General features: G+C 64.0%; 1 protein-coding gene across 5 annotated transcripts; it reads right to left on the bottom strand.

Moving 5' to 3' along the window:
* Nucleotides 1-371: 371 nt before the first annotated feature.
* On the bottom strand, nt 372-26,509 carry RTN2 (reticulon 2). Of its 5 annotated transcripts, none has more exons than XM_039509867.1 (10): nt 26,409-26,509; nt 22,911-22,955; nt 15,974-16,462; nt 14,896-15,150; nt 7,071-7,278; nt 5,786-5,924; nt 3,215-3,284; nt 3,002-3,048; nt 2,384-2,442; nt 372-1,361 (listed from the first exon to the last, which is right to left on the bottom strand). In XM_039509867.1, exons 1-10 carry the CDS (start codon nt 26,437-26,439, stop codon nt 1,319-1,321), a joined length of 1,386 nt encoding a protein of 461 aa, XP_039365801.1. In that variant the 5' UTR covers nt 26,440-26,509; the 3' UTR covers nt 372-1,318. The 5 variants fall into 5 exon arrangements, with proteins under 5 accessions (XP_039365801.1, XP_039365802.1, XP_039365803.1 ...); XM_039509868.1 differs by having other exon boundaries at nt 14,896-15,084; XM_039509869.1 differs by lacking the exon at nt 15,974-16,462 and having other exon boundaries at nt 26,409-26,454.

The following is a 26,509-nucleotide window of genomic DNA, read 5'->3' as shown; positions in this document are numbered from 1 at the left end:
GCGGGGGGGGGGAGCTCCTAGATGCCACGTTCCCAGCTCAGGGTGCCAGATGCCACGGGGTTGGTGATGCCAAGTGCAGGGGGCACTAGAGATACAAACCATGGTGTAGCCCCGGGGCCATGACCCGGCCCTGCTGGTCCCCACCCCCTCTCCTAGCGGATCCCCGCTGCCCCCCCCCACCGGATCCCCGCTCCCCTTGCGCCGGCCCCCACCTCCCCTCCCGCCGGCTCCCCGCTCCCCTCGCTCTGCCCCGCCGGCCCCCACCTCCCCTCCCGCCGGATCCCCTCGCTCTGCCCCGCTGGCCCCCACCCCCTCCCGCTGGCTTCCCACTCCCCTCGCTCTGCTCTGCTGGCCCCATGCAGTGTCTCATTTCCTGCTGCTGGTGCCAGGGGAACCCAGCTCTGTGCCGGGTTAAGGGATCACATCTAGGGGGGCACCACCGTGGGGGATGGGCTCCACGCAGCTCCCCCCTCTTGCTCCTGCACCGGTGCCAAGCTGAGCCCCCCTGCCCTGCCACGCCTGCTCAGGGGCTGGGTGGGCATGTGGGGGAGGAGCCTGGTGTTGGCCCCTGCTGTGACCCCACCCCCCTCCACCTATTCTCCCAGCCTCAGGAGCTCCCCCTGCTGGTGTCTGGGTCATTCCCGCCCCCTGCACCCCACCATGGCCGCCCTGAAGGACCCTGCCCGGCAGCTTTTTCCACCAGCGTTTTTATTAAAGTGTAAATCTGAGTGGAGCTTTGCGGGCGCCAGGACGGCACCTGCCCCACGGCACCAGGGGGTGGCCCCAGGCCAAGTCCAAGAAGGGGCCCCCGGACTAAAAACAGCGGGGGGGCTCGGACACAACAGGCTGCCAGCTCCTGGCCTCCCAACCAATCACAGACCCTGAATTCACTTGGGTCTGAGCCCCCCCCCCCACCCCGGGAAACCAGACCCCTCCAGCCCTGAGGAGCCAGGGGCCTGCCCCTTCCCCACCCCCACCCGGGCTCATGCTGGGGCTGCGGCTTGGAGGCAGGAAGCAGGCAGGGCCCAGCAGGAGGGTGGCATGCAGGGGCCTCTTGCTATGGCAGGGTGGTGGCCGAATCGCGGGGGCCCCTCTCAGTCACCCCCACAGCCCTGAATGTGCAGGGAGCTGCCTCCTGCCCCAGCCCCATAACACACACGGCCGGGGGGGCAGCGCAGGGGCTGAGCTGTAGGCGGGTTCCTGACCAGGAGAGGGGCCTCGGCCCCTTTCCCTGGGGTGGGGGGTGTCACCAGCGGGGGTGGTTCTGGGGTGGGGGGGGCAGGGGCGTCGTTGCTGTGAGTCGGGCCGGGGCAGTCGCTCATTCTGGCTTCGCTTTGGCACTTGGGAGCTTGGCCTGAATCCTAAAGGGGAGAAAGAGAAACGTCACCACGGTGGTTTAATCCCCCTGGCCCGGGCTGGAGCCCCTCCCCCTCCTCCTCGGCACCACACGTGGCAGGGCGGGCACAGGGCGGGTTAGCCAGGCTCCAGCCCCATCTCCCCAGGTCTGACCCCCTGGCACTCAGCCCCCAGGGCCTGCCCCTAGAGGGGAGCCCACTCACACCCCACAGGACGCCTGGGCTGGGCCGGGCTTGACGAGCAAAGGAGTCACTGGAGGGCCTTGAACCCAGCACCCCCGCAGGGAAATACTGTGGGGACGCCGTGCTGCAGGAACTCACCCCCTGCCTTCAGAGCTGAGCCCAGTACCCCAGAACCATGGTAAGGGTGCCATGCTGCAGCCGTGGGGCGGGGAGCTCGGCAGGGGGGTGCCACCCTACGGGGACTGGAGGCTCGGCAGGGGGCGCCGTGCCAATGGGAGAGGGGAGGGGGCCTGGGTGGGGTCGCTGCACCAATGGGAGGCGTGTGGGGGGCTGGGCGGGGGGGTGGGCAGGGGCGGCCTCGCTGATGGGCGGGGGGCAGGATGCTCAGCGGGGGGGCACCGTGCCGACAGCAGGGGGACTGGGGGCTCGGGGAGGTGCTGAACCGACAAGAGGGGGGCTGGGGGCTTGGCGGGGGCGCCAACGGGAGGCGGGTAGGGGCTGGGCAGGGGCACTGTGCTGACGGGCGGGGCAGGAGGCTCAGTGGGGCTGCTGATGGAGGGGGCTGGGGCTCGGCGGGAGGAGCCGCACAGATGGGAGGGGGATGTGAAGCTCGGGGGGGCCCTGCACCGTCAAGAGGGGGGCTGGGGGCTTGGCGGGGGGCGCTACGCTGACGGAAGAGGGGCAGGGACCTTAGCAGAGGGCACCGCACTGCAGGGCATGTCATCTCTGGGCTGCGTTGTGGGCTCACTACGGCTGCCTGAGCTGTGGCCCGTGTGGCTCCTGGCAGAGCCGGGAGCTCGTCCCCTCCCCCCATTGCAGACACGAGGGGGGCAGGGGGCCCTTACTTGGCTCTGAGGTTACTCAGCTGGTTCCTCACCAGCCCCACGTACTGGTCGATCTGTGCCTGGAACAGATGAAGTGAGAGGTAAACGGGGGAGGGGGGGCGTCTGGGCAACTGCCCCCACCAGAGACCATTGTGCAGCTACAGGGCCCCCGGAGAGCCGGAAGTCGCTGCCTGGGGGTCCCCCCCACCCCGACACCTCTGGGGATCCCTGAACAAAAGTGAGAGCTCCAGGGAATGCTGGGGTTGGTCCTGCTTCGAGCAGGGGTTGGACTAGAACCTCCTGGGGTCTCTTCCAACCCTGATCTTCTCTGATTCCATGAATGGGACATGGGGCCTTTCCCCTCTAGGGGGCGCCAGCTCCCACCCAGCCCCAGGATGGGAACTGGTGGCCCAGGGGGCAGGGAATGGGACATGGGGCCTTTCCCCTCTAGGGGGCGCTGGATCCCAGCCGGTCCCAGGGCGGGGGACTCCCTAGCTCAGTGGGGCAGGGAATGGGACATGGGGCCTTTCCCCTCTAGGGGGCGCCCTCTTTCTCTCTCTCCTGCCCTGGGGCGGGTGCTGGCCCCGCTAGCCCACCCCGATGGTGCACGTGGCCCTGAGCCACCCCCCGGCCACTCACCTGGTGCTGCTGGTAGAGCAGGGGGAAAGTAAATGCACTTATCACACCTGGGGGGCAGAAAGGGGCAGGTCAGACACACACACACCCCGCCGCTCCCAGCGCCCCATGCTGGGGGAGCCCCCCACAGCCAGCGCTACCCCCCCCTGCTGCCTACACGCTGGTCCAGCCCCACACCCCTCTCCCCGACCCCCCTTCGCCCCCGCCCGCCCTTACCCAGGATGAGCAGCGTCAGCCCGTTGAACACGGCTCCCACGTAGGTGAGGATGTAGAACAGGAAGGCGAACTGCAAGCAGGAGAGAGCGCGGTGAGAGCGAGGCTGCCTCCCTTCCCCCCGCCCGCCATGGGGCTGCAGCCAGCCCCAGCCCCCCACGCGGGGGGAGGGCGCCCGGCTGGTTCTGCTCAGTAGAGACTCACGCGGGTCCCTGCTCCCAGCCTCCGGGGAAGCTGGCAGGTGCAGGGCAGGGCCAGGGAGTGGGAGCAGTTCCCTGCCAGCCCTGTGGGTTCGTGGCCATGGCTCTTGACCTGACGCCTGAGACCAGCCATGGGGCCAGCGTCCTGCTGCGACCTACTCTGTCCTCGGCGCATCCTTCAAGCTGGCAGCCCTGCCCGGCTCCCCATGCCCGCTCCCTGCCAGGGATGCTAGGAACAGGAATCCAACTAGGGTTGTCAAGTGTCTGGTTTTCATCCAGAACACCGGGTCGAAAAGGACCCCGGCGCCTCCGCCAACCGGGCCATGAAAACTCCCTCCAGCTGCAGGGCTAAGGCAGGCTAGTCCCTAGCTAGCCTGGCACCGTGCTGCGCCCCAGAATCAGCCAGGAGGTTCGGCTCCTAGGCGGGGGTGTCATGGGGCTCCGTGCACGGCCCCCGCACCCAAGCACCAGCTCTGCACTCCCACTGGCTGAGAACCACGGACAATGGGAGCTGGGGGGAGGCGGTACCTGCAGGCGAGAGCAGCGCACGGAGTCTCCTGGCTCCCCCCGGCCTAGAAGCCGGACCTGCTGGCCGGTTCTGGGGCACAGCGTGGAGAGAGGACAGGCCTGAGCCCCTCTGTGCCGCTGACCGGGAGCCGCCCAAGGTAAGCCCGCACCCCAACCCCGAGCACCAGCCCCCTGCCCCTGCCCTGAGCCCACCCCCAAACCCGGAGCCCCCTCCTGCACCCCAAACCCCTCATCCCCAGCCCCACCTCAGAACCCGCACCCCCAGCTGAGAACCCTCATCCCCCTGAACCCCAACCCCCTGCCTCAACCCACAGCCTCCTCCCCCACTTCAAATCCCTCAGCCCAACTCCCAGACACCCCCCACCCCCAATACCCTCATCCCCAGCCCACCCCAGAGCCTGCACCCCCAGCCCAGAGCCTGAACCCCTGAACCCCAACCCCCTGCCTCAACCCACAGCCCTCTCCTGCACCCCAAACCCGTCATGCCCAGCCCCACCCCAGAGCCCGCACCCCCAGCTGAGAGCCCTCATCCCCCTGAACCCCAACCCCCTGCCTCAATCCACAGCCCCCTCCCGCACTCCAAATCCCTCGGCCCCACCCCCCAGCCAGGAGCCCCCTCTTGCAACCCAAACCCCACAATACCGGCCCCACCCCAGAGCCCGCACCCCCAGCTGGAGCCCTCACCCCCTCCCAACCCCAATTCCCAGCCCGGAGCCCCCTCCTATACACCCCAGACCCCTCCTTCCCGGCCCCACCTCAAAGACCCCTGCCCCAGCCCAGTGAAAGTGAGAGGAAGCGATGAGGGGGGGATGGAGTGGGCAGGGGGTGTGGCCTCTGGGAAAGGGCGGGGCCTCGAGTCAGGGGGCGGGGCAAGGGTGTTTGGTTTTTGTGAGATTAGAAAGTTGGCAACCTTAAATCCAACTCCCAGAGTCCCAGGGCCCAGGTGCTGCAGGCGCAGGAGGGTCGCTGCCCGCCAGCAGGGGCAGGGGCGGGCTGTGCGCAGACCGGCCAGCGCTGGGATCGGAAACACAGCCCAGCTGCCGCAGGGGACCAGCAGGGTCAGAGCCTCGGGAGGAGTGAAGAACGACCGGCCTCAGCTGGCTCAGCGCTGAGCCTGGGTGCCGGAGCGGGAGCAGCCCCAGCTCCCTCCGGCTCAGGCAGGGCCGTGGGGAGGGCAGCTGGAGGCCTGATCCCTGCGGGCGAAGCCATGGGGTCCAGTTCTGGTGCTTCAGGGCCAGCTGTGAGTGTGTGGCCCCTGGGGCTCGGGCGGTGCCTGCGTCTTCCCAGTGCCCGCCCTGCACCAGCTCCAGCCCCAGCCACCTGGTGTGGCCATCACCTGGCCGCCTCCCCACTGGCCCCACCCACCTGGCGTGGCCATCACCTGGCTGCCACCCTACTGGCCACACGGCCTGGGCATTGCTGGGCCATGTCCCCAGTCTCAGGCTCTGGCTCCCCCTGCACCCCCAAAACTCTGCAGAGTGGGCATCCCCCTCCAGCAGGCATGGGGGGCCCTTCGCTTGCTCCCCACAACCCCCTGCTAATCACTGCCCCCACTCCCATGGAAAGGAGTCCTCACATTGCTGACTATCCCCCCAGTTCCTGCCAGACCCAGGGGTAGGTACCACCTCCACCCCCCCATGACTCCCTAACAGCCAAGGGGAGCATATAACGGGGGGCGAGAACCCTCCCCTGCTGTGCCCCTGTTCCCATGGGAGGGGGGGTAAACAGAGGTCAACACTTCTCCCACCCCCACTCCAGGATGCTCACAGGGGGCCCAAGGCCCCCTACACCAGCAGGGACAGGGAGCTGGGGTGACCCTTCGGGGGCAGGGAGGGGCAGCACCCACCTTGATCGAGTCCACCAGATCCTCCACCAGGAAGAGGCGGCGCAGGGTGTGGGCGGCCGCCAGGATGTCCTGGCTGAGCCGTGTGGTGAGGCGCTCCAGCTGCTCCTGGGACAGCGGCAAGTCGGCGTCCAGCTGAGCCCTGAGCACATGGGGGCGGGGGGGTTAGCAAGTGGGGGGGACCCCAGCCCAGCACCCACCCCACACCCCACAGCACCCCCTGGGAGAGGCCAAGGATGGTATAGCTGGGAGCTCCCCACACAGCCAGCGCCCTGTCGTGCTCCCCACAGCGCCCCCTGCAGGGAGAAGCGGAGACTGGCATAGCCAGGAGCTGCTCCCACCCCTCTCCCCACAGCGCCCCCTGCAGGAAGAAGCTGGGACTGGCATAGTTGGGAGCTGCTCCCACCCTGCTGCCCACAGCGCCCCCTGCAGGGAGAGGCTGGGACTGGCATAGCTGGGAGCTGCTCCCACCCCTCTCCCCACAGCACCCCCTGCAGGGAGAGGCTGGGCCTGGCATAGCCGGGAGCTGCTCCCACCCCGCTCCCCACAGCACCCCCTTCAGGGAGAGGCTGGGCCTGGCATAGCCGGGAGCTGCTCCCCCCCACACTCCCCACAGCGCCCCTTGCAGGGAGAGGCTGGGACTGGCATAGCTGGGGGCTCCCCACGCAGCCAGCACCCTGCCCTGGTCCCCACAGTGCCCCCTTCTGGCATAGTCGAGTGGCTGCTGAAGGAGGAATTCACTGGAAGGGGGAGGGGGTACTCATGGGGAGGAGGTGTTGGGGGTACTCATTGAAGTGGGAGTCTGGGAGTTAATCTCTGACTGGGAGGCTGGGAGGTTGTGGGGGGGATCATTCACTAGAAGGGGAGAGGATCGGGGGGTAGGCCAGTGGTGTGCTAGGGGACCATGGGGACTCTCTGGAAGGAGGATGTCAGGATGGGGGTACTCACTGAAAGGGGGGAGGGTGTGTGGTGGGCTCACACTCCCTGTCAGAGGGGGTGAGGGGAGTCGCACTCCCTGGCAGGGCCCTGGGCAGGGGTTGCATTCCCCGGCAGAGGGTCCAGGGTGGGGTCACACTCCCTGGCGGGGACCCCCGGGAGGTCACAGTCCCTGGCGAGGAACTGGTGGGGGGGTCGCACTCCCTGGCATGGCACCGGGGGGGGGGGTCGCACTCCCTGGCAAGGCACCGGGGGGGTCACACTCCTTGGCGGGGGCCCCCGGGAGGTCACAGTCCCTGGCACGGCACCAGGGGGGTCGCACTCCTCGGCGAGGCCCCGGGCTCACACTCACTGGAAGGGGTTGGCGCCGTCGGAGCGGCGCAGGGCCTGCAGCCCCTTGCGGCCCAGCCGCAGGGTGATGGTGATGCCCAGCACGGCCAGGGCGCCGTAGGAGCCCACGCTGACGATGCTGAAGTGCAGCAGGCTCAGCAGAGTCACCATGACGCCGGTGAAGACGAGCGCCGAGGTGCGGGTGTCCCGCCAGTAAACCAGGTCCGCCACTGCGGGGGAGAGCGGTAGCGGGGCGTGACGGGGGGGCCTGGAGCCAGACGTGTCCACAGCCTGGGGCGTCCCCTGTCCCCGTCCCTCAGGACCCATCCCCCCACCTGGCCCCCCAGGGACCCCCAGCTCCATCCGAGGACCCCCTCTCCCCACCAGACCCCTCAGGACCCCCCTCCACCTGGGGACTCTGGCTCCATCCCTCAGGACCCCCTCCCTCCATCTGGCCCCTCAGGGAACCCTCCCACCCTGATCTGGGGACACCCGGCTCAGTCCCCCCTCTCCCGGGCTTGACCCCCACGTCCCCAAGCGTGGGTCCCTGGCTGCATCTCCTGCTGGGCCAGAACAATGATCAGCCCAATGCAGCGGGTGCCCAGCTCCCAGGCACAGCCCCTCTAGCCCCTGCCCCCATCAGTCCCCCACCCCCTGGATATTGCAGCGCCTCGCCAGGGCACGAGCCGCCAACAGGGCCCAGCCAGCCAGACCCAGGCCTGGATGGTTGCTGGGGTTCTCCCCAGCAGTGCCGGGCCAGGAGGGACCCTCAGCCACACCTGGTCTGTGGGGCACGGTGCCGGCAGCAGGTGCTGGGGGGAGGATGGGACCCCGAGACCATCCCCCCCAGCAGGCGCCTGGGGGGAGGCTGTGTCTGGGTCGCTGGCGGTGCCTGGGGGGTGTCCTGGGGCCGGGCTCTGCAGCAGGCCTGAGGCCTCTGGAGCTCCACTGGGCACAGCCACAGAGATCTGGGGATGGGTCGAGGCCGCCATAGGGTCCTGGGCTCTGCTATGGGGCCCAGGGTGGGCACAGCCCTGGGGCAGGCACTCTGAGGGAGGGCTGCGGGCACAGACTGGAGGGGAGGGGGTGACAGACCCTGGCAGCTGCTGCTTAGCCCAGATCCAATGCCCACCCCTGAAGGGGGTCCCGAGGGCCTGTGGGCACCCTGGGGCCATGCCAGCCCTGACTGGGTCGTTCCAGGCCTCCCCACAGGCCGGGCTACAGGATACACTTGGGGAAAAGGAATAAGGGGGCAGGGGGAGTCAAGGCGCCATCTGCTCTGGGCTCCCGTCCCACAGAGGGTCTGAAACTGGGCCAGGCATCCCACACCAGCTCTGAAACCAGGACCCACCAGGGCCAGATACGGGAGACTCCCTTAGACTATAGAACTTCCGTGTATTTTTAGCACTTAGTTAGTTATCGAGATATAAAACAAAGAATCAAAAGCACAGTCCGCCTGTGTCCGGGCCGTCTCTCACTAGGATAGTCTGAGGCCTTGTTCGTAGGCCAAGGCCTTTGGCTAAGCAGCAGGGGCAACCATACGCTTAGGGTCACATCCTCGCATCCCAAACCAGATCCTGTCCTGCTAGTGCCCATCACCGCCAGCTAAAGAAAAAGATCTTAAAATGGTTAAGAAAACGTAGTTTGAAAGCATCCGGTCTGGCAAGAAATCACGTCTCAGTGGTTGTGAAACCCTCATTTCTCTATCGTTCTATCTTTATGGCCCCCACTTTTCTATCGTTAATCAGTCTGGTTCTCTAATTGTTTCTGTCGGCTGTATAATTCATTTTGCTGGGTGCGAGTTAATTAGGGTAGTGGGATATAATTGGTTAGAGAATTATGTTACAATATGTTAGGATTGGTCAGTTGAATTTCAGTAAAATGATTGGTTAATGCAGGTCGGCAACCTTTCAGAAATGCTGTGCCGAGTCGTCACTTATCCACTCTGATTTAAGGGTTTGCGTGCCAGTCATACATTTTAACCTTTTTCGAAGGTCTCTTTCTCTAAGTCTATAATATAGAACTAACCTATTGTTGGTCATGTTGGTAGCCATGTTAGAAAGAAGCAGAGTAGCAGCAGAGTATTTATAGACAAACAACAGATTTTTAGAGCATGAGTTATGGTGAATCACTTCTTTTCGGGCAAGGCTTGCATCCAAAGAAGTGGGTAAACTATTGTTGTATGTAAAGTAAATAAGGTTTTTAAAATGTTTAAGAAGCTTCATTTAAAATTAAATTAAAATGCAGAGCCACCCCACCCCCGGACCAGTGGCCAGGACCTGGGCAGTGTGAGTGCCACTGAAAATCAGCTCGGGTGCTGCCTTCGGCACCCGTTCCAGAGGTTGCCTACCCCTGGGTTAAGGTATAGCTGAGAATATTACTATATAAACGGGTCAAACAGGAAGTGGAAGGGAAATTGGGATCATGTTTGCTAAATGGGGGGGACGGGAACAGGGACACAGGCAAGGCTCTGCAGCGTCGGAGCCGGGCAGGGGGACGCGGGGTAAACGCTCTGCAGTGTCGGAGCCGGACAGGGGGACGCGGGGTAAACGCTCTGCGGCATTGGAGCCGGGAAGGGGGATGTGGGGTAAACACTCTGCGACATCGGAGCCGGGAAGGGGGACGTGGGGTAAACGCTCTGCGGCGTTGGAGATGGCAAGGAGGACGCAGGGTAAATGCTCTGCAGCTTCGGAGCCAGCACGAGGGATGCGGGGTAAACGCTCTGCGGCGGCGGAGCCAGCAAGGAGGACATGGGGTAAACGCTCTGCGGTGTCAGAACCGGGAAGGGGGACATAGGTAAACGCTCTGTGGTGTCGGAGCCGGAAAGGGGGATGCGGGGTAAATGCTCTGCAGCATTGGAGCCGGGAAGGGGGATGCGGGGTAAACGCTCTGCGGCATCGGAGCCGGGAAGGGGGATGCGGGGTAAACGCTCTGCGGTGTCGGAGCCAGAAAGGGGGATGCGGGGTAAAGGCTCTGCGGCATCGGAGCCGGGAAGGGGGACGCGGGGTAAATGCTTTGTGGTGTTGAAGCTGGGACGGGGATGTGGGGTAAAGGCTCTGTGACGTCGGAGCCGGGCAGGGGGACGCGGGGTAAATGCTCTGTGGTGTCAGAGCTGGCAAGGGGGACGCAGGGTAAACGCTCTGCGACGTCGGAGCTGGGCGAAGCTGGGAAGGGGATGTGGGGTAAAGGCTCTGCGACATTGGAGCCGGGCAGGGGGACGCGGGGTAAACGCTCTGTGGCGTCGGAGCCGGCAAGGGGGACGCGGGGTAAACGTTCTGCGGTGTCAGAGCCGGCAAGGGAGACGTGGGGTAAACGCTCTGCGGTGTCGGAGCCAGGAAAGGGGACGCGGGGTAAACACTCTGCAGTGTTGAAGCTGGGAAGGGGATGCGGGGTAAAGGCTCTGCGGTTTCGGAGCCGGCAAGGGAGACGTGGGGTAAACGCTCTGCGACGTCGGAGCCGGGCGAAGCTGGGAAGGGGATGTGGGGTAAACGCTCTGCGACGTCGGAGCCGGGCGAAGCTGGGAAGGGGATGTGGGGTAAAGGCTCTGCGACGTTGGAGCCGGGCAGGGGGACGTGGGGTAAACGCTCTGCGGCGTCAGAGCCGGGAAGGGGGACGCGGGGTAAACGCTCTATGGTGTCAGAGCCAGGCAGGGGGATGCGGCGTAAACGCTCTGCAGCGTCAGAGCCGGGACGGGGGACGTGGGGTAAAGGCTCTATCTGCATATAGAGAGAAGCTGGACTGCTGTGAAGGGCTTCGGAATGTGCTTTCTTGGAAACTAACCCCAATGAACATCCCATTGTCTGCACGTCGCACTTCTGGTCTTTTGCTGCCTGCTGTCTGCGTGACAAGGACCAGAGGAGAGGGCGAAAGGAAAACCCTCTAACCCACACCTGCTCTGAAACCAGGACCCACTGGGGCCAGATACGGGAGACTCTCCCACCCCCACTCCAACAGAGCCAGTGCCCCTATAGTGCCCACATCTCAGTGCCTCCTGCAGAGCCAGTTCCCTCTGCAGTGCCCACATCAGAGAACCTCAGCAGTGCCCGCATATCAGCACCCTTTGCAGAGCCAGTTCCCTCTGCAGTGCCCACATCTCAGAACCTCGGCAGTGCCTACATATCAGCACCCCTTGCAGGGCCAGTGACCTCTGCAGTGCCCACATCTCAGCACCTCCTGCACAGCCAGTGCCCACATCTCAGTGCCTCCTGCAGAGCCAGTTCCCTCTGCAGTGCCCACATCACAGAACCTTGGCAGTGCCCTCATCTCAGCACCCCCAGCAGTGCCAGAGCCCTCTCCAGTGCCAGTTCCCTAAGCAAGGCCCACATGTCAGCACCCTCTGCAGGGCACACACCTCAGTGCCCCCTGCAGTGCCCGTATCTCAGCACTCCCAGTGCCAAACCCCAGAAGGGCCATCTCAGCGCCCCTGCACAGCTAGTGCCCAACACCCCGCCCCCCCGTGTCTCCTCATGCTCAGCCGCACCCCACGCAATGTCCAAGACATGAGAGTGCCCCAGCTGCTGGCCCTGCTTGTGCCGTGGTAACGCCTCCCTCCCTGAAAGGCTGCACGTGGCAGCTTCCGCCCCTCTGGGCGCGCCACATACTGTCCCCCATCAGTGCCCACTCCCCTCCCGCGCCCCATCACTGCCCACTCCATGCATGTTCCCAGTGCCCTTCTTCCTCCCCCTCCTCCCCTGGCAGATGCCACTCTCTGTAACACGAGCTGCCCAGGAGCTGGGGACACCCTGCTCCCCACTCCCATTCCCCATCTGGCTAAGTGCCACCCCCAGCCCTGCCCCTTTAAATGGTAGTGGGGGGGGGCCTTGCTTCCCAGGGGGTTGGGGGGGGTCACCCCTTTGTGGGCGGCTCATGGCTAAGTTTAGCTGCCGGCCTGCAGCTGTCGGGATGGTGCCGCTCCCCCTCCCCCACCTGGTAACTGACAGGCCCAAGTGCCAGGCTGGGGACACGTCGCTCACAGGCACAGACTGGGGGGGGGGGGCAGTCACCGCCCTGAGGATTGCCCCCCCCCAGCAATCATTGTGACCCCCAGCTCTGATCCCAGCCCCCCCAGAGCCTCCGTCCACTCCGCTCTCACAGCCCAGCCCTGGCCGCAATGTCCCCCCAGCCACTCCCCAGCCCCCAAGAATGACTCAGCCCCAATCCCTGTCTGAGCGCAGCCCCCCAATGCCCCCGACCATCCTCAGCTCTGTGATCCCCCCGCCGCGATGGGGCGTCTCTAACCTGCGCTGCCCATCGCGAGCCCTTTGCCTGCAGCGTGGTGCGAGGGTCCCGTCGCCTCGGCACACCGTCTCCGGGTGGGGGCTGGGGGCTGTGCAAGGGGGGGAGCCCGGGGGCTATTTATAGCCAACGAATGCCAGCTGCTGTCTCCCATCACCCATCCCCCTTCCTGTCCTGCAGGGGTACTCGGACGCACCAGGGATGGGAGGGACGGTGCCGACGGGCAGTGGTGGGGGGCAGGTAATAGCCGGGGGGGGGCAGGATGATCCAATGCCTAAAGCACAGGACTAGGAGCCAGGACTCCTGGGTTCTATTCCCAGCTTTGGCCCAGACACTGTGACTCTGGTCAACATTTTCAGAAGTGGCCACTGACTCTAGCCGCCTGAATTTTTGGTACTGAACTTGACACACACCCCCCCCAAAATGGGGAGCTGAGCCCTGCACCCTACATCCCAGCACCGCTCCCCGCTCGTTCTCCCTGACCACAGTAACTGAGCAAGTCAGGGTCACTCTCCCCATTGCACAGAGGGGAAACTGAGGCACTGAGGGGGGAAGGGACTCGCTCAAGGTGAACAGCAATTTGGGGCATGTCTGAGGATAGGACCCAGGAGTCCTGGCTCCCAGCCCCCCACTCCTGACAGTGAGACCTTGTTCCCTGTAGTATGGGGTCCCTAGTTTGATCCCACAGGCAGCCTGCAGCTGTGTGTCTCAGCCCCGACCCCCAGTGCCACCCATGGAACCTGCCAACCAGGCCCCAGGGCCCTGGGCCAGGGTACCCAGAGCCACAGTGATTGGCAGGGCTCAGGGACCCTGTCAATGGACAATCCCCAGTCTCTGCCGCCAGGGCCATGGGGGCATCAGGACGGGCCAGTGGGGAAGAAGCAATGGGAGCCTTGCTCATCTTCCCCCCCCCCTCAGGTTGTCGGATCCCTCCAGGCAAAGCCAGGGAGATGCACTGTGGGGGTGGGGGCTCACTAGGGGTGCTCCCCCCCCAAAATCAGTGCTGACCCCACTGTCCCAGTGTGGCACTAGGGGGCGCTGTGCTGCAGGGAGCGGGACAGGGGACTTCGTGACCCTGCTCTCCCCTGGCAGTCAGTGCTGACCCCAGTGTGGCTCTAGGGGGCGCTGTGCCCCCAGCCTTGGTGGTTATTACAGACCAGTGTGAACCCCAGAATGCTGGGCTGACTCCAGCTGTGATGGATTCTGCTAACTAGAACCCCCTTCCCCTGTGGGGTCACTCGGATACACCCCGTTCCTCAGTGCTGCATGGCTGTGTAGCACCCCCTGCACCCCACCCCAGAGGTGGCTGCATTACAGCACTGGGTGAGGGATCCCCATATAACCACTTCCCGTGCCCCACCCCAGAGGTGGCTGCATTACAGCACTGGGGAAGGATCCCTGTAAAACCAGCCCCTGAGCCTCAGCCCAGCCTGGCCCTGCAGGAGGCTGGAGCGTCCCAGTTCCAGCTGTGGCATTCTCTGGGAGGCATGTGCCAGCCACAGTCCCTCCGCCACTGCTCCGGGACGCGCAGCTGTCAGCACTGGGGCTATGTTTACCTGCTGACTCGCCTGTCCTGGGATCCTGCTCCGGCACCAGCTCAGAAGCTGGGAGGAGCTCTCGGGGCAGGGGGCTGAGGCAGCCCTGCCAGCACCCAGCTGGGGACTCCGGGCATTGAGAGCTTCCCCAGGGCAGTGCCCCACAGAACACCAGTGCTGTGAGCTTCCCCAGAGCGGTGCCCAGCATGGGGCTCCAGTGCTGTGAGCTTCCTCAGAGCAGTGCCCCGCCTGGGACTCCAGTGCTGTGAGCTTCCCCAGGGCAGTGCCCCACCCAGAACACCAGTGCGGCGAGCTTCCCCAGAGCAGTGCCCCACCTGGGGCTCCAGTGCTGTAAGCTTCCCAGAGCCTGGGGCACTCCAGTGATGTGAACTTCCCAGAGCAGTGCCCTGCCTTGGACTCCCGTGCGGCGAGCTTCCCCAGAGCAGTGCCCCACCCAGAACACCAGTGCTGTAAGCTTCCCCAGAGCAGTGCCCCGCCTGGGGCCCCAGTGCTGTGAGCTTCCCCAGAGCAGTGCCCTGCCTGGGACTCCAGTGCTGTGAGCTTCCCCAGAGCAGTGTCCCGCCTGGGACTCCAGTGCTGTGAGCTTCCCCAGAGCAGTGCCCTGCCTGGGACTCCAGTGCGGTGAGCTTCCCCAGAGCAGTGCCCTACCCAGAACCCCAGTGTGGCGAACTTCCCCAGAGCAGTGCCCCGCCTGGGGCCCCAGTGTTGTGAGCTTCCCCAGACCAGTGCCCCGCCTGGGACTCCAGTGCTGTGAGCTTCCCCAGAGCAGTGTCCCGCCTGGGACTCCAGTGATGTGAACTTCCCCAGAGCAGTGCCCTGCCTGGGGCCCCAGTGCTGTGAGCTTCCCCAGAGCAGTGCCCTGCCTGGGACTCCAGTGCTGTGAGCTTCCCCAGGGCAGTGCCCCACCCGGAACCCCAGTGCGGAGAGCTTCCCCAGAGCAGTGGGGCTCCAGTGCTGTGAGCTTCCCCAGGGCAGTGCCCAGCCACAGCCCTGTTATTCACCTGTCCCTTGCCCCCCACCTCGCTCCCAGCTTCTGTGTCTTCATTGGCTGCTCACCTATGACGTATACTCCCAGAGTGTTCCCGGATTGGTCCAGCCCATCCAGCTGCTGTTCTGTGATTGGTTCCGTATCTGCCTGCGGCCCCTCCTCCTGTGGCTCCAGCTCCTCCTCCCTTGGGCTGGGGGCAGCTGAGGTCTGGGGTGGGTGCTGGCTGATCTCGGCGTAAGCGAGCCCGGGGGTGCCCCCTGCAGGACACGGCATTAGGACCTTGGGTCGCGGGCAGTCCCCTGGCGCCATTTCCGGAGCATCCTCTGCCACAGACAGGGGAGTGGAGGGGTCATCGCCGGTTTCATCGACAGCCCGACACCCCACGAGCCCAGCTGCAGTCCTCCTCCAGCAATGCAGTCTGCCCCAGCCCCCCAACAGAGCCCCTCCTCCATCCCCCCGCCACCTCCCTTCTCTTCCCCCCAACAGAGCCCCTCCCTCCATCCCCCCAGCCTCCTCCCTTCCCTTCCCCAACAGAGCCCCTCCTCCATCCCCCCAGCCACCTCCCTTCCCTTCCCCACAACAGAGCCCCTCCTCCATCCCCAGCCTCCCCATCCCCAGCCTCCTCCCTTCCCTTCCCCCCAGAGCCAGCCTCTCCTCCCCCCCATCCTCCTCCCGTCCCTTCCCCTCCACAGAGCCCCTCCTCCATCCCCCCAGCCTCCTCCCTTCCCTTCCCCAACAGAGCCCCTCCTCCATCCCCCCAGCCTCCTCCCTTCCCTTCCCCAACAGAGCCCCTCCTCCATCCCCCCAGCCTCCTCCCTCCTCCATCCCCAGCCACCTCCCTTCCCTTCCCCAACAGAGCCCTCCTCCATCCCCCAGCCACCTCCCTTCCCTTCCCCAACAGAGCCCTCCTCCATCCCCAGCCACCTCCTCCCTTCCCCAACAGAGCCCTCCTCCATCCCCAGCCTCCTCCCTTCCCCAACAGAGCCCCTCCTCCATCCCCAGCCTCCTCCCTTCCCTTCCCCAACAGAGCCCTCCTCCATCCCCAGCCACCTCCCTTCCTTCCCCAACAGAGCCCCTCCTCCATCCCCCCAACCACCACCTCCCTTACCTTCCCCCCCAACAGAGCCCCTCTCTCATGGTTCCCACCTGAGTGTGCGGTGAGGGCTCCCGGCTGCTCTGCTGCCCCGAAAGGGGGGAGGCCATGCCAACCCCCGCCTGGCATGACTTGTGGCTCCTCCCACCCCAGGGAGCTGGGCTCATCCGCGTAGCTCAGCGGGGCATCCCAGGCCGAGAAGGGTTCCAGCCCCTGGCACTGCCCGGCCGGCAGCCCCTGCTCGCCCTCGGGCGACTGGCACAAGCTGGGGATGTTCTCCAGGCTGTCGCCCAGCATGGGCACCAAGGTCTCGCAGGTCTCGGGGCGGGGCAGGGGGCCCCTCACCCGGCGGGACAGGGAGTCCCGCCGCCCCCGGGGGCCAGGCTCGCTGGGAGGGATGGCGTCAGGGCCACCCGCGAAGGTGATGTAGGAGAAGGTCAGCTCCCTCGGGGTCCCCCAGTCCAGGGACGTCTCCTCCTCCTCGTCCTCGGAGAACTCCCGCGCCGTCTGCAGCTCCGGGAAATCCGACTCATCATTACCGCCTGCCGAGGAGGCGCGGGGGTTACTGGGGCAGAGAGGCCGGGCAAGGAGGGAAAACGAACCTCAGACCCCAGCGAGGGACCGGACTGTGGGGGATCCAACCCCCCAAACCTCACCAGGGGCCAGGCTGTGAGGGGATCTGCCCCCCCTCAGCCCCCTGTTGGGGACCAGAGTGTGAGGAGATCTGCCCCCCCGTCAACCCCCTGTTGGGGATGGGACTGTGGGGAATCCAACCTCCCAAACCTTGCCAGGGACCGAGCTTTGATGGGATCTGCCCCCCCTCAACCCCCTGTTGGGGACAGGACTGTGGGAATCCAACCTCCCAAACCTTGCCAGGGACCGAGCTTTGAGGAGATCTGCCCCCCCAATCCCCTGTTGGGGACGGGACTGTGGGAGATCCAACCTCCCAAACCTTGCCAGGGACCGGGCTGTGAGGGGCTCTGCCCCCCTGTGATGCAGTGTGTGTGTGGGGGGGGGTTCTTGTTTTTTTCAATGGTTTGCATGCACAGGGGGTGGGATGCAGTTTCCCTGGGTGTTACTGGTTTAACAAGGTGATGGGAGGGGGAGTTTGTAGTTACAGAGGACCCATGAGGAAACTTGGGACCAGCCAATGGCCTGGAGAATGGACACCCCAGCGACTGGTGACCAGGAAGCCTAGCTCGGCAGGCACAGCCGGTTCTGGCCAGTGGAAGGACAATGGGCTGCGAAGAGAGGACCCTGGTGACCTGACCAGCTGGTTCCAGCCAGAGTGGGACAGAGGATGGCTGAGAGGAGAGGAGGCCCAGGGGACTCTGTTTACCTGGAGAGAAGACAATGGACAGAGGCAGGGTTTGGGGGAGGTGATAGCAGACGCCCAGCTGGGAAGCAGGGGGGCTTGGGACTGGAGAAAGAGCAGACAGAGCCCACCTGGATGCAGGGGGACTGGGATGTGCTGTGCTGAGGGAGGCCAGGCCTGAGGGCCCTGAGAGTTTCCTGCGCTGTGTTCAGACACTCAATAAACCCTCCTGTTTTACGCTGGCTGAGAGTCACTCCGGGCTAGAGAACAGGGTGGCATTATTCCCTCTGGGACCATACGGGGCCAGGAGTGGGCATGACCTTTGAGTCCGTGACAACGTGGTAGCAGAGGATGGTTGGCAGATGCACCCTGTAGAGGGTGGGCTGTGAGTGCAGGCACTTAGCAGTGAGTGGCTGCCAGTGATAAAACGAGGGAACTGAAGGAACTAGCCTGGAAGTGGCCTATAACCAGCTCTGTAAAAGGGACCTGGCATGTCTGTGCAGGGAGAGAGGGCTGAGCGTGGAGAGGCTCACTGAGGAGCGGCTGATGGCTCAGCTTGTAGAGAATGACCAGTCTGTGGAACAGGCTCCAGATCCCTGGGGGGCTCCCGGGGTGCCCGGAGAGCCAGGGAGTAGCTGTGGGGGCAGCCCGTGTAGCAGCCAGGAGTCTATCAGACCCGACTCCCCAGTCAGCACAGGGGGGGCCCAGTCAGGTTTCTCCCTGGAGGAGCTGTGGAGACCGGAGCTGGAGCTGGAGGAGCAGAGGCTGGTGGACCGTGCAGAACAGCGAAAGCACGAGTTGGAGTTGGACAGGTGGGCCAAGGGGCCCTGCCGGGGGTAAGAGGGGAAGGGCTTCGAGACGCCAGCTTTGTGGGGAATCCAGACACCAAACTGCTGCCCCAGAATATTGATGCTGTGAGAGACCCAGGCCAGTTGGGTACAACAAAGTAATCGAAGGCAGATACACTGGCCACCGGATTAGCAGTTTTCTGTTCCCTGACTGACCAGAGCAGGGGCTGCTCCAGGCTAATGAGAACACCTGACTCCAATTAACCTGCAAAGAGTCAGGTGAGGCCACTAAGGTAATGTGACCACCTGACTCTAATTAAGGCCCTTTTGATACTATAAAAAGGGCTCACTCCAGTTAGGCGGGGGAGCCGGGGAGCCAGAGGCGAGGAAGTGTGGCTGGTTAATGACGACACGGTAAGGGAGCCCTAAGGTGAGGGGAGAAGCAGGAGAGCGGTGGGGAAGTGGCCCAGGGAAATGTAGCAACTCTGGCAGTGAAAGGCTGGCTGCCAACAACTGCTGCCATTAGGGTCCCTGGGCTGGAACCCGGAGCAGAGGGCGGGCCCGGGTTCCCCCCAACCCACTACTACAGGAACATCTCCTGGGAGGGGAAGGCAGGTCCCTGTCAGGACAGGAGGCTGAACAGAGACTGTGGGAGTTCTCTCCCCAACCTCCTTGCAGGCCTGTGATGAAAAGGGCTCAGTGGACGGTTACCCTGGCCCTAGAGAGAGAAGGGCTACGTGGAGGGTCACAGTGAGCCACTGAGGCTAGCAATAACCGCCTGGAAGCGCAGGACCCATGGGGACAAGGTCGGGGCTCTGCCACAATGCCTACCTCACAGCCTTTGAGCAGGCTTGTGATCTGAACCAGATTGACCCCCAGACAGGCTTCGCTGTCTGACCTCCCTGCTGGGTCCCAAGGCCATGGAGGCGTTCAGCCAAATGGATGGCATTGAGATGTGGGGCTATGACCTGTTCAAACAGGCTTTGCTGCTGAAGTTTGAACTGACCCCTGGGGCGTACAGGAAACGATACTGGGGCGTACGCAAGACCTCAGGTGTCACTTACAAGGAAGTCGCCAACCTGCTGGGGGAATATCTACGCAAGTGGGGGAAGGGCGCAGGGGCCACTATCGCAGAGGACGTGTATAACCTGGTGGGGTTGGAGCAGCTGTCTGACATCTGCCCTCCAGACCTTAAGATGTGGTTAGTGGACCGAAAGCCCAAAGATCTGCGCGGTGGGATGAGTTTGTAGAAAGCAGATATGGGGCAGGAGGGAGACCCACATCGGGGACTCAGAAGGGAAGTCACCCAGAGACCTCTCAAAAGGGGGACTCCAGGAAGCACAACTCAGGGGTGCCCATGAATGCCAGGGCGGGCTGACCCCCCTCGTGGGACTTGCGGGACCTGAAATGTAATTACTGTGGCCAAAAGGACACAAGGTGGCGCAGTGCCTGAAGATGAAGGAAATGGCGGCCAAGCAGAACCCACAGGGTGTCAACTGGGTGGAAGCCCATCGAGAGGGGGCACAGCCAGTCCAGGGGTTCTGGGACACAGGTGCAGAGGTGACACTGGCATGGCCCGAGGTGGTGGACCCAGACCAGCTAGTGCCCAATGCCTACATGACCCTGAGTGTTCAAAGTGCCTGTAGTGCACCTGAAATGGGGGGCTGAGGAACCCAAAGAGGTTGGGATGCACGATCACCTGCCTACTAAGCTGCTAATGGGTAATGACTTGGAGAACTGGCTGGATGGCACTCAGAGTGCCCTGGTGCTTACCCAGGGCCCAAGCTGGTGAGGGACGCAGGACCTTCTGAAGGGGGGAACCGAAGCACCGAGGGTGGGGCTTGACAGGGCTGGGCTGGAGCCTCCGTCCCAAGGTGGGGAAACTGAGGCACTGCTAACCACGGATGGAACCTCAAACCCAGCAGCTGAATTCCTGATGGAGCTGCAGGAGAATCCCTGCTTGGAGAAGCTGAGGGCCCTTGCTGGCCAGTGCAGTGCAGGATCCCAGGGGGAAAACGCCGGGAGAGATTCCTGTGGGAGACGGGATTCCTGTACCAGGAATGGGCTGGTTCAGGGCAAACTGAACCTTGGAAGGCCAGGAGGCAGGTGGTGGTTCCCCAGAGGTACCACCGCAGACTGTTCTACTTGGCCCACAATATCCCCCTTTCAGAGCACCAGGCGCACCAGGCAGAGGCTACTGCAGAACTTTCACTGGCCTGGGATCTTTGACGCTGTCCAACAGTATTGCAGGTCCTGTGACTCCTGCCAGAGGATGGGGAAGGCCCAGGAAAAAGGTAAAGCACCACTGAGACCTTTCTCCATCATAGAGGAGCCTTTCCAGAAGGTGGCTATGGACATAGTGGGGCCCCTCAGCAGGGCGACCCACTCGGGGAAGAAATACATCCTGGTGGTGGTAGATTTTGCTACTCACTACCTAGAGGCAGTGTCCTTGTCTATCAAGGCAGACACTGTGACAGACGCGCTGCTAACCATTTTCAGCAGAGTGGGGTTTCCCAAGGAGGCCCTTACAGACCAGGGGTCCATCTTCATGTCAACCCTGCTCCAGTGCTTGTGGGAGAAGTGTGGGGTCCAGCACACCTGGGCCTCGGCGTATCACTCTCAGTCCAATGGGCTGGTGGAGAGATGATGCTGAAAACATTTATGGACCAGCACACACAGGACTGGGACAAGTATTTATCCCACCTGCTGTTCGCATACAGGGAAGTGTCCCAGGAATCCACAGGGTTTTCCCCGTTCGAGTTGCTGTATGGGAGGAGAGTGAGGGGACCCTTCGACTGGATGAGGGATGAGTGGGAGGGGAAGGCCTCTCCCGATGGAGAATCAGTGGTGGAATATGTACAGACCTTCCGGAAAAAGCTCCTGGGCTTAGCCAGAGGAAACCTGGCCAGGACCCAGAGAAACCAGAAGGTCTGGTACAACTACTCAGCACATGCCCGCTCCTATGCTACCAGGGACCAGGTGATGCTTCTCATCCCCGTGAGGAGGAACAAGCTGCCTGGGACGGCCCCTTCAAGGTCATCAGACAGGTAAACGAAGTGAACTATGTTGTGGAACTGTCCAACCAGGCACACAGCCACCGGGTGGACCGTGTCAACATGATGAAGCCCTACTGGGACAGGGAGAAGTTGGTGCTGGCTGGGTGTAGATGACTAAGAAGCTGCTGCCCCGGACGCAATACTATTCGGCTGTGGAGAAGGGAGGCCTGGCCATGGGGTGGACCCTTAAAAAGCTGCAGCCATATCTATTTGGGCGGCGCTTCACTGTGTACACTGACCATTCGCCCCTGACGTGGCTGCCCCAAATGAAAGAGGCTAATGCCAAGCTCCTGAGATGAAGCCTGCTCCTCCAGGGGTATGACATGGAGGTGGCACATGTGAGGGGGAGGGCCAGTGTTATAGCCAATGCTTTATACTGGGGCAGGAGCCCTGAACTTCCCCAGGTCATTGGCTAAGTGACCCTGGTCAGTTCAGACTCAAAGGGTGAAAAGATGTGAAGTGGGGGGGGGTGGTTCTTGTTTGGTTCTAGGCTTTGCATGCAGAGATGGTGGGACGCAGTTTCCCTGGGTGTTACAGATTTAACAAGGTGATGGGAGAGGGAGTTTGTTGGTACAGAGGACCAGCGAGGGAAACTGGGACCCCAGCCAATGGCCTGGAGAATGGATACCCCAGCACCTGGTGACCAGGAGGCCCAGCTCGGGAGTCTCAGCCAGTTCTGGCCAGTGGGAGGACAATGGGCTGCAAAGAGAGGACCCCGGTGACCTGATCTGCCAGAGGGGGACAAAGGACGGTTGAGAGGAGAGGAGGTCCAGGAGACCCTGTTTACCTGGACAGAAGACAAAGGACAGAGGTGGGGTTTGGGGGAGGTGATATCAGATGCCCAGCTGGAAAGCAGGGGGTGGGGGGAAGGGCTCTGGACTGGAGAGAGGGAGCAGGCAGAGCTCACCTGGCTGCAGGAGAGACTTAGATGTGCTGTGCTGAGGGAGGCCAGGCCTGAGGGCCCAGAGATTTCCTATGCTGTGTTCAGATGCTCAATAAACCCTCCTGTTTTACACTGGCTGAGAGTCGCTCCGGTCTAGAGAGCAGGGTGGCATTATTCCCTCTGGGAGGAAGGACCTGGGGGTCCAGAGCGAGTGGACTCCCTGAGGGGGCCCACGGCGAGAGACAGGCGTGCTAAGGCTCAGAGAGGTGCGGTTCCAGGAGGTGGAGGGGCCTAACCCCCGAGAGAGAGTGGACCCCCAAGAAGGGCTGTCGCACTGAAGGGGCTTCCTTCCAGGGACCGTATGGGGCCAAGAGTGGGCACGATCTGTGAGACCGTGACACCCCCTCAGCCCCCCAATGGGGACTGTACTGTGGGAGATCCAACCCCCCAAACCCTGCCAGGGACCAGGCTGTGAGGGGATCTGTCCCCCCTCAACTCCCCGAGGGAGACCGGACTGTGGGGGATCCAACCCCCCAAACCCTGACAGGCACTGGGCTGTGAAGGGATCTGTCCCCCCTCACCCTCCTGATGAGGACTCAAGCCATGGGGGATCCAACCCTCCAAACCCCAGCGGGGACCAGGCTGTGAGGGGATCTGTTCCCTCTCATGGGGGCCAGGCCATGGGGGATCCAACCCTCCAAACCCCAGCGGGGACCAGGCTGTGAGGGGATCTGCCCCCCCACATACACAGACCATCAACCTCCCAATGGGGACCGGGCCATGGGGGATCCAACCCCACAACCCTCATGGGGGAACAGGCTGGGAGGGGATCTGCCCCTCCATCCCCAGGCTGTGGGGGATCCAAACCCCATCAGGGATGGGACTGGAAGGGGCTCCGCCCCCTGTGCTGGGAGCTCTGGGGACAGGGTGTGGGGGGCAGAGACTCACCATCTGTGGAGTCGGGTGTGGTGGAGACAGTAGAAGGAGATTCTTCTGCAAGAGATAGAGGGAGGCATTGGGGTCAGTCCACTCCTGAGCCCCAGACAAGGAATGAGTCCACCCATCCCTGAGCCCTCCACCCCACTCCCTGCAGCACAGCGCCCCCTAGTGCTGCACTGGTGCATCGGGGCCAGCACTGACTGCCAGGGGAGAGCGCCCCCTAATGAGCACCTCACCCCGCTCCCTGCAGCACAGCGCCCCCCAGCGCTGCACTGGTGCATCGGGGCCAGCACTGACTGCCAGGGGAGAGCGCCCCCTAATGAGCACCTCACCCCGCTCCCTGCAGCACAGCGCCCCCCAGCGCTGCACTGGCGCATCGGGGCCAGCACTGACTGCCAGGGGAGAGTGCCCCCTAGTGAGCACCTCACCCCGCTCCCTGCAGGGCACTGAGCAGTGATGGGGGGGCTCAGCCATTTTGCATCATTTACTACCAGACCAAACCCTGAGCCGTGATTCCAAGCAGCGCAATCTAACCCGCAGCCTCACCCGATGCCCAGGCTGGGGGCAGGTGCAGACTAGAACATCCATTGCAACAAACGCTCTCCTGTTCCCGGCCCTGCTGACCCGCGTCCTCACTAACCCAAGCGGAGGATGCCCCCTTCTGCTGCTGGATGTAAGTACCTGTGTGCAGAGACCCAGGGGATCTTTCCAGCACCCGAGCTGCATCCTTCCCTACCCCCCGCTGTCCCCCACTCTGCTCCTCTCCCTCCCCCAGACCCCTTCCAATCATCACCGCCCCCTTGCTCTAACTGCCCCCCAATACGTGCAGGCTCGTCTGTCTCCAGCAGACCCTTTCTATGCAGGGGCAGGTTGCTGGGGAGAGTCAGAGACGGGTTGATCTGAGCTGGGGTCTTTGGGGTGGCTTTACCCCGCAACCCCGCTGCTGGAACATTGACCCTTGGGGCAGCCCCTAGCCAGACCCAGGGGGCCTATTTCAGGCTGCCCAGCAGGGGGCACCATTGTGCGAGCCCCACTGGCCAAGGCAGGTCTCTCTCCCCACAGACGGGCAGGCAGGTGCTGCCACCACAGGCTGTTCCGGGGCCTGACATTACCCCCTCCCCACAGCTGCTCAGAGCCCAGCTGTGTGCAGGCCAGGGGGTTAATGCAGGAGCTGGGCCACTGCCAGGGCCCTGGCGGGTGAAGAAGCCTCTTCCTGCCCCAAACTGTCTGGCTCCCTGGCAGGTCTGGTCAAGACTGGGTGGGGGTCAAGGCAAAGCCCAGCTGCTGTGAGGAAAGGGCCGGGGGTGCGGGGAGGGGCACTGCTGCAGGGCTCGGCAGGGGGCACCATGCGGCCAGGGGCAGGGTTCAGTAGGGGGCGCCATGTGGCCAGGGGCAGGGCTCAGCAGGGGGGCCCGTGTGGCCAGGGGCAGGGTTCAGCAGCGGGCGCTGTGATGCTGCGGGGAGATTGTTGTCCTTTGAGTCACTGATATTAAGGCCCTGACTCATTCACCTTCCAGTTCCCCAGGCTCCTCCCCAAAGGGCTGAGTCCCGACCTCAGGGCTCCGGCCAGCCTCTCGCTTGGGGACCAGTCAGTAACGCTGGCGCCCTGGGGTCAGCCCACCCTGCAAGTGCGCGCCAGAGCCCAGTGCCTCCTTGTGGGAATGGGTCAGCCCTGCCTGTGCCCTATAGCACAGCGCCCCCAGTGCGCACTGCAACAATGGGTCAGCCCTGCCTGTGCCCTATAGCACAGCGCCCCCTAGTGTTCACTGCCGGAATGGGTCAGCCCGGCCTGTGCCCTATTGCATAACGCCCCCTCGTGTACACTGCAGCAATGGGGTCAGCCCTAACCACGCCCCCTGATCAAGTGCCCGTGAATGACGGCTGGGAAATTAAATTCCTGTTTTACTAAATACTTAAAGAGTTTTTGGAACTTTGTTTTTAATCCGTGACTGGGACCAAACCCCTCCCGCATGTTCCTGAAGCAGGAATGAAGTGGGCTCCCTGGGGTGCGTCTAGGGAGCTGCCCAGAGCCAAGCACCACGAAGCCTCGGCCACCCAGGGGCAGAGGAGCCAGGGGGCTGGGAACGATTTTTCTGACAGAAAATGGAAATTTTGCAGCAAAATTGAAATTTTCCTGAGAAATTTTCAATGTTGCTGAAAGTGAATTTCCCTTCAGAAAGTCTCAGTGGCAAATTCCCAAGAGGGATGTTGGGCTCTGTGTGTGTGCAGGGCCTGGCACAGTGGGGCCTGCCCCATGGCTGCAGGTCCTAGGCCCTACCATAATGCACCTAATAGCTATAAAATGTACAGTCCCTGGCACAATGCGGCCTGCCCCATGGCTGCAGGTCCTAGGCCCTACCGTAATACACCCAATAGCAATAAAAATGTACAGTCCCTGGCACAGTGGGGGCCTGCCCCATGGCTGGGGCTCATAGATGGTACCGTAATGCACCTAATAAACGATAATGGTTCCTGCCTGCACCTCTTGTACCCTGCTGCTTGATCCTTAGCAGCCTCAGGCCTGTGACTCCCCCCAGCTCCCGCGGAGCCCCGGCCGCACCCGGACCTGGGCTGGAGGGGGGGGGGTGGCTGGGTCATCCCCTGGCCCCGCTGTCGGATTTCAGCAAAGATCCCCGGCCCCCCAGCTCCCCAGAGCAAAGCGGGTCCCTCGAGGCAGGCGGGAGCAGAGCCCACGGGGGCACCTGCTGCGGCCCGGGCCTGGCACCCGCCCCAGGCACCCCGCGGGGTCCCTGCTTAGCTCAGCCCCGGGGCCCTCGGCTGCCGCTCTCCGCCCAGCCAGGTGCTGAACCGGCCCGGAGCCCGCGCCGCGCCCCTGCAGCCCCGGGGAAGCCGCCTGCCGCCGGGCCCGGGCCATAGCCAGGCCCCGGGGCGCAGAGCAGCCCCCAGCGGAGCCGGAGAGAGATTCCCCCGCGGCGGCTCCCCAGCGGCCCGGCTCTGCCCGGGGACCCCGCGAGCTCCGCAGCAGGAGCCGCTGGAGCGCCAGGCCGGGCCGCGAGGCTGGGCTGGGGACGCACGGGGCACCGGACCCGATCCCGCCACGCCCAGGCCCGATTCCCGCCCCGGGCCGATCCCCCACCCTGCCCTGGTTCACACGCCCGGCCGGGCCCGATCCCCCCGCCCAGTCCCGATTCCACCCCCCCGGGCCCGATCCCCCCCACCCGTGCCCGATCCCCACCCTGCCCTGGTTCACACGCCCGGCCGGGCCGATCCCCGCCCAGTCCCGATTCCCCCCCCCCGGGCCCGATCCCCCCACCTGTGCCCGATCCCCACCCTGCCCTGGTTCCCTACGCCGGCCGACCCCACGCGCCAGTCTCGATCCCGCCCGTGCTCCGATCCCCACCCTGCCCTGGTTCACACGCCCGGCCGGGCCCGATCCCCCACCTTGCCCCTGGCCCCCCGCCCGGCAGGCCCGATCCCCAACTTGCCCCTGGCCCCCGCCCGGCAGGCCCGATCCCCGCGCCCCGCCCCGCCCCGCCCGCTACCTACTGCAGTGGGCGAACCCCAGGACCTGCCCCATCGCCCCGCAGTTCCCTTCATGGGGCTCGCGGTGCGCTGCGGCGGCGCTGCCCCCGGCGCCCCCGGCTCTC

Source organism: Mauremys reevesii, linkage group 22 (assembly GCF_016161935.1).
Source record: "Mauremys reevesii isolate NIE-2019 linkage group 22, ASM1616193v1, whole genome shotgun sequence".
Lineage (NCBI taxonomy): Eukaryota > Metazoa > Chordata > Testudines > Geoemydidae > Mauremys > Mauremys reevesii.
Note: the sequence above shows the minus strand (reverse complement) of the source record. Positions and strands in the feature narration are given on the sequence as shown.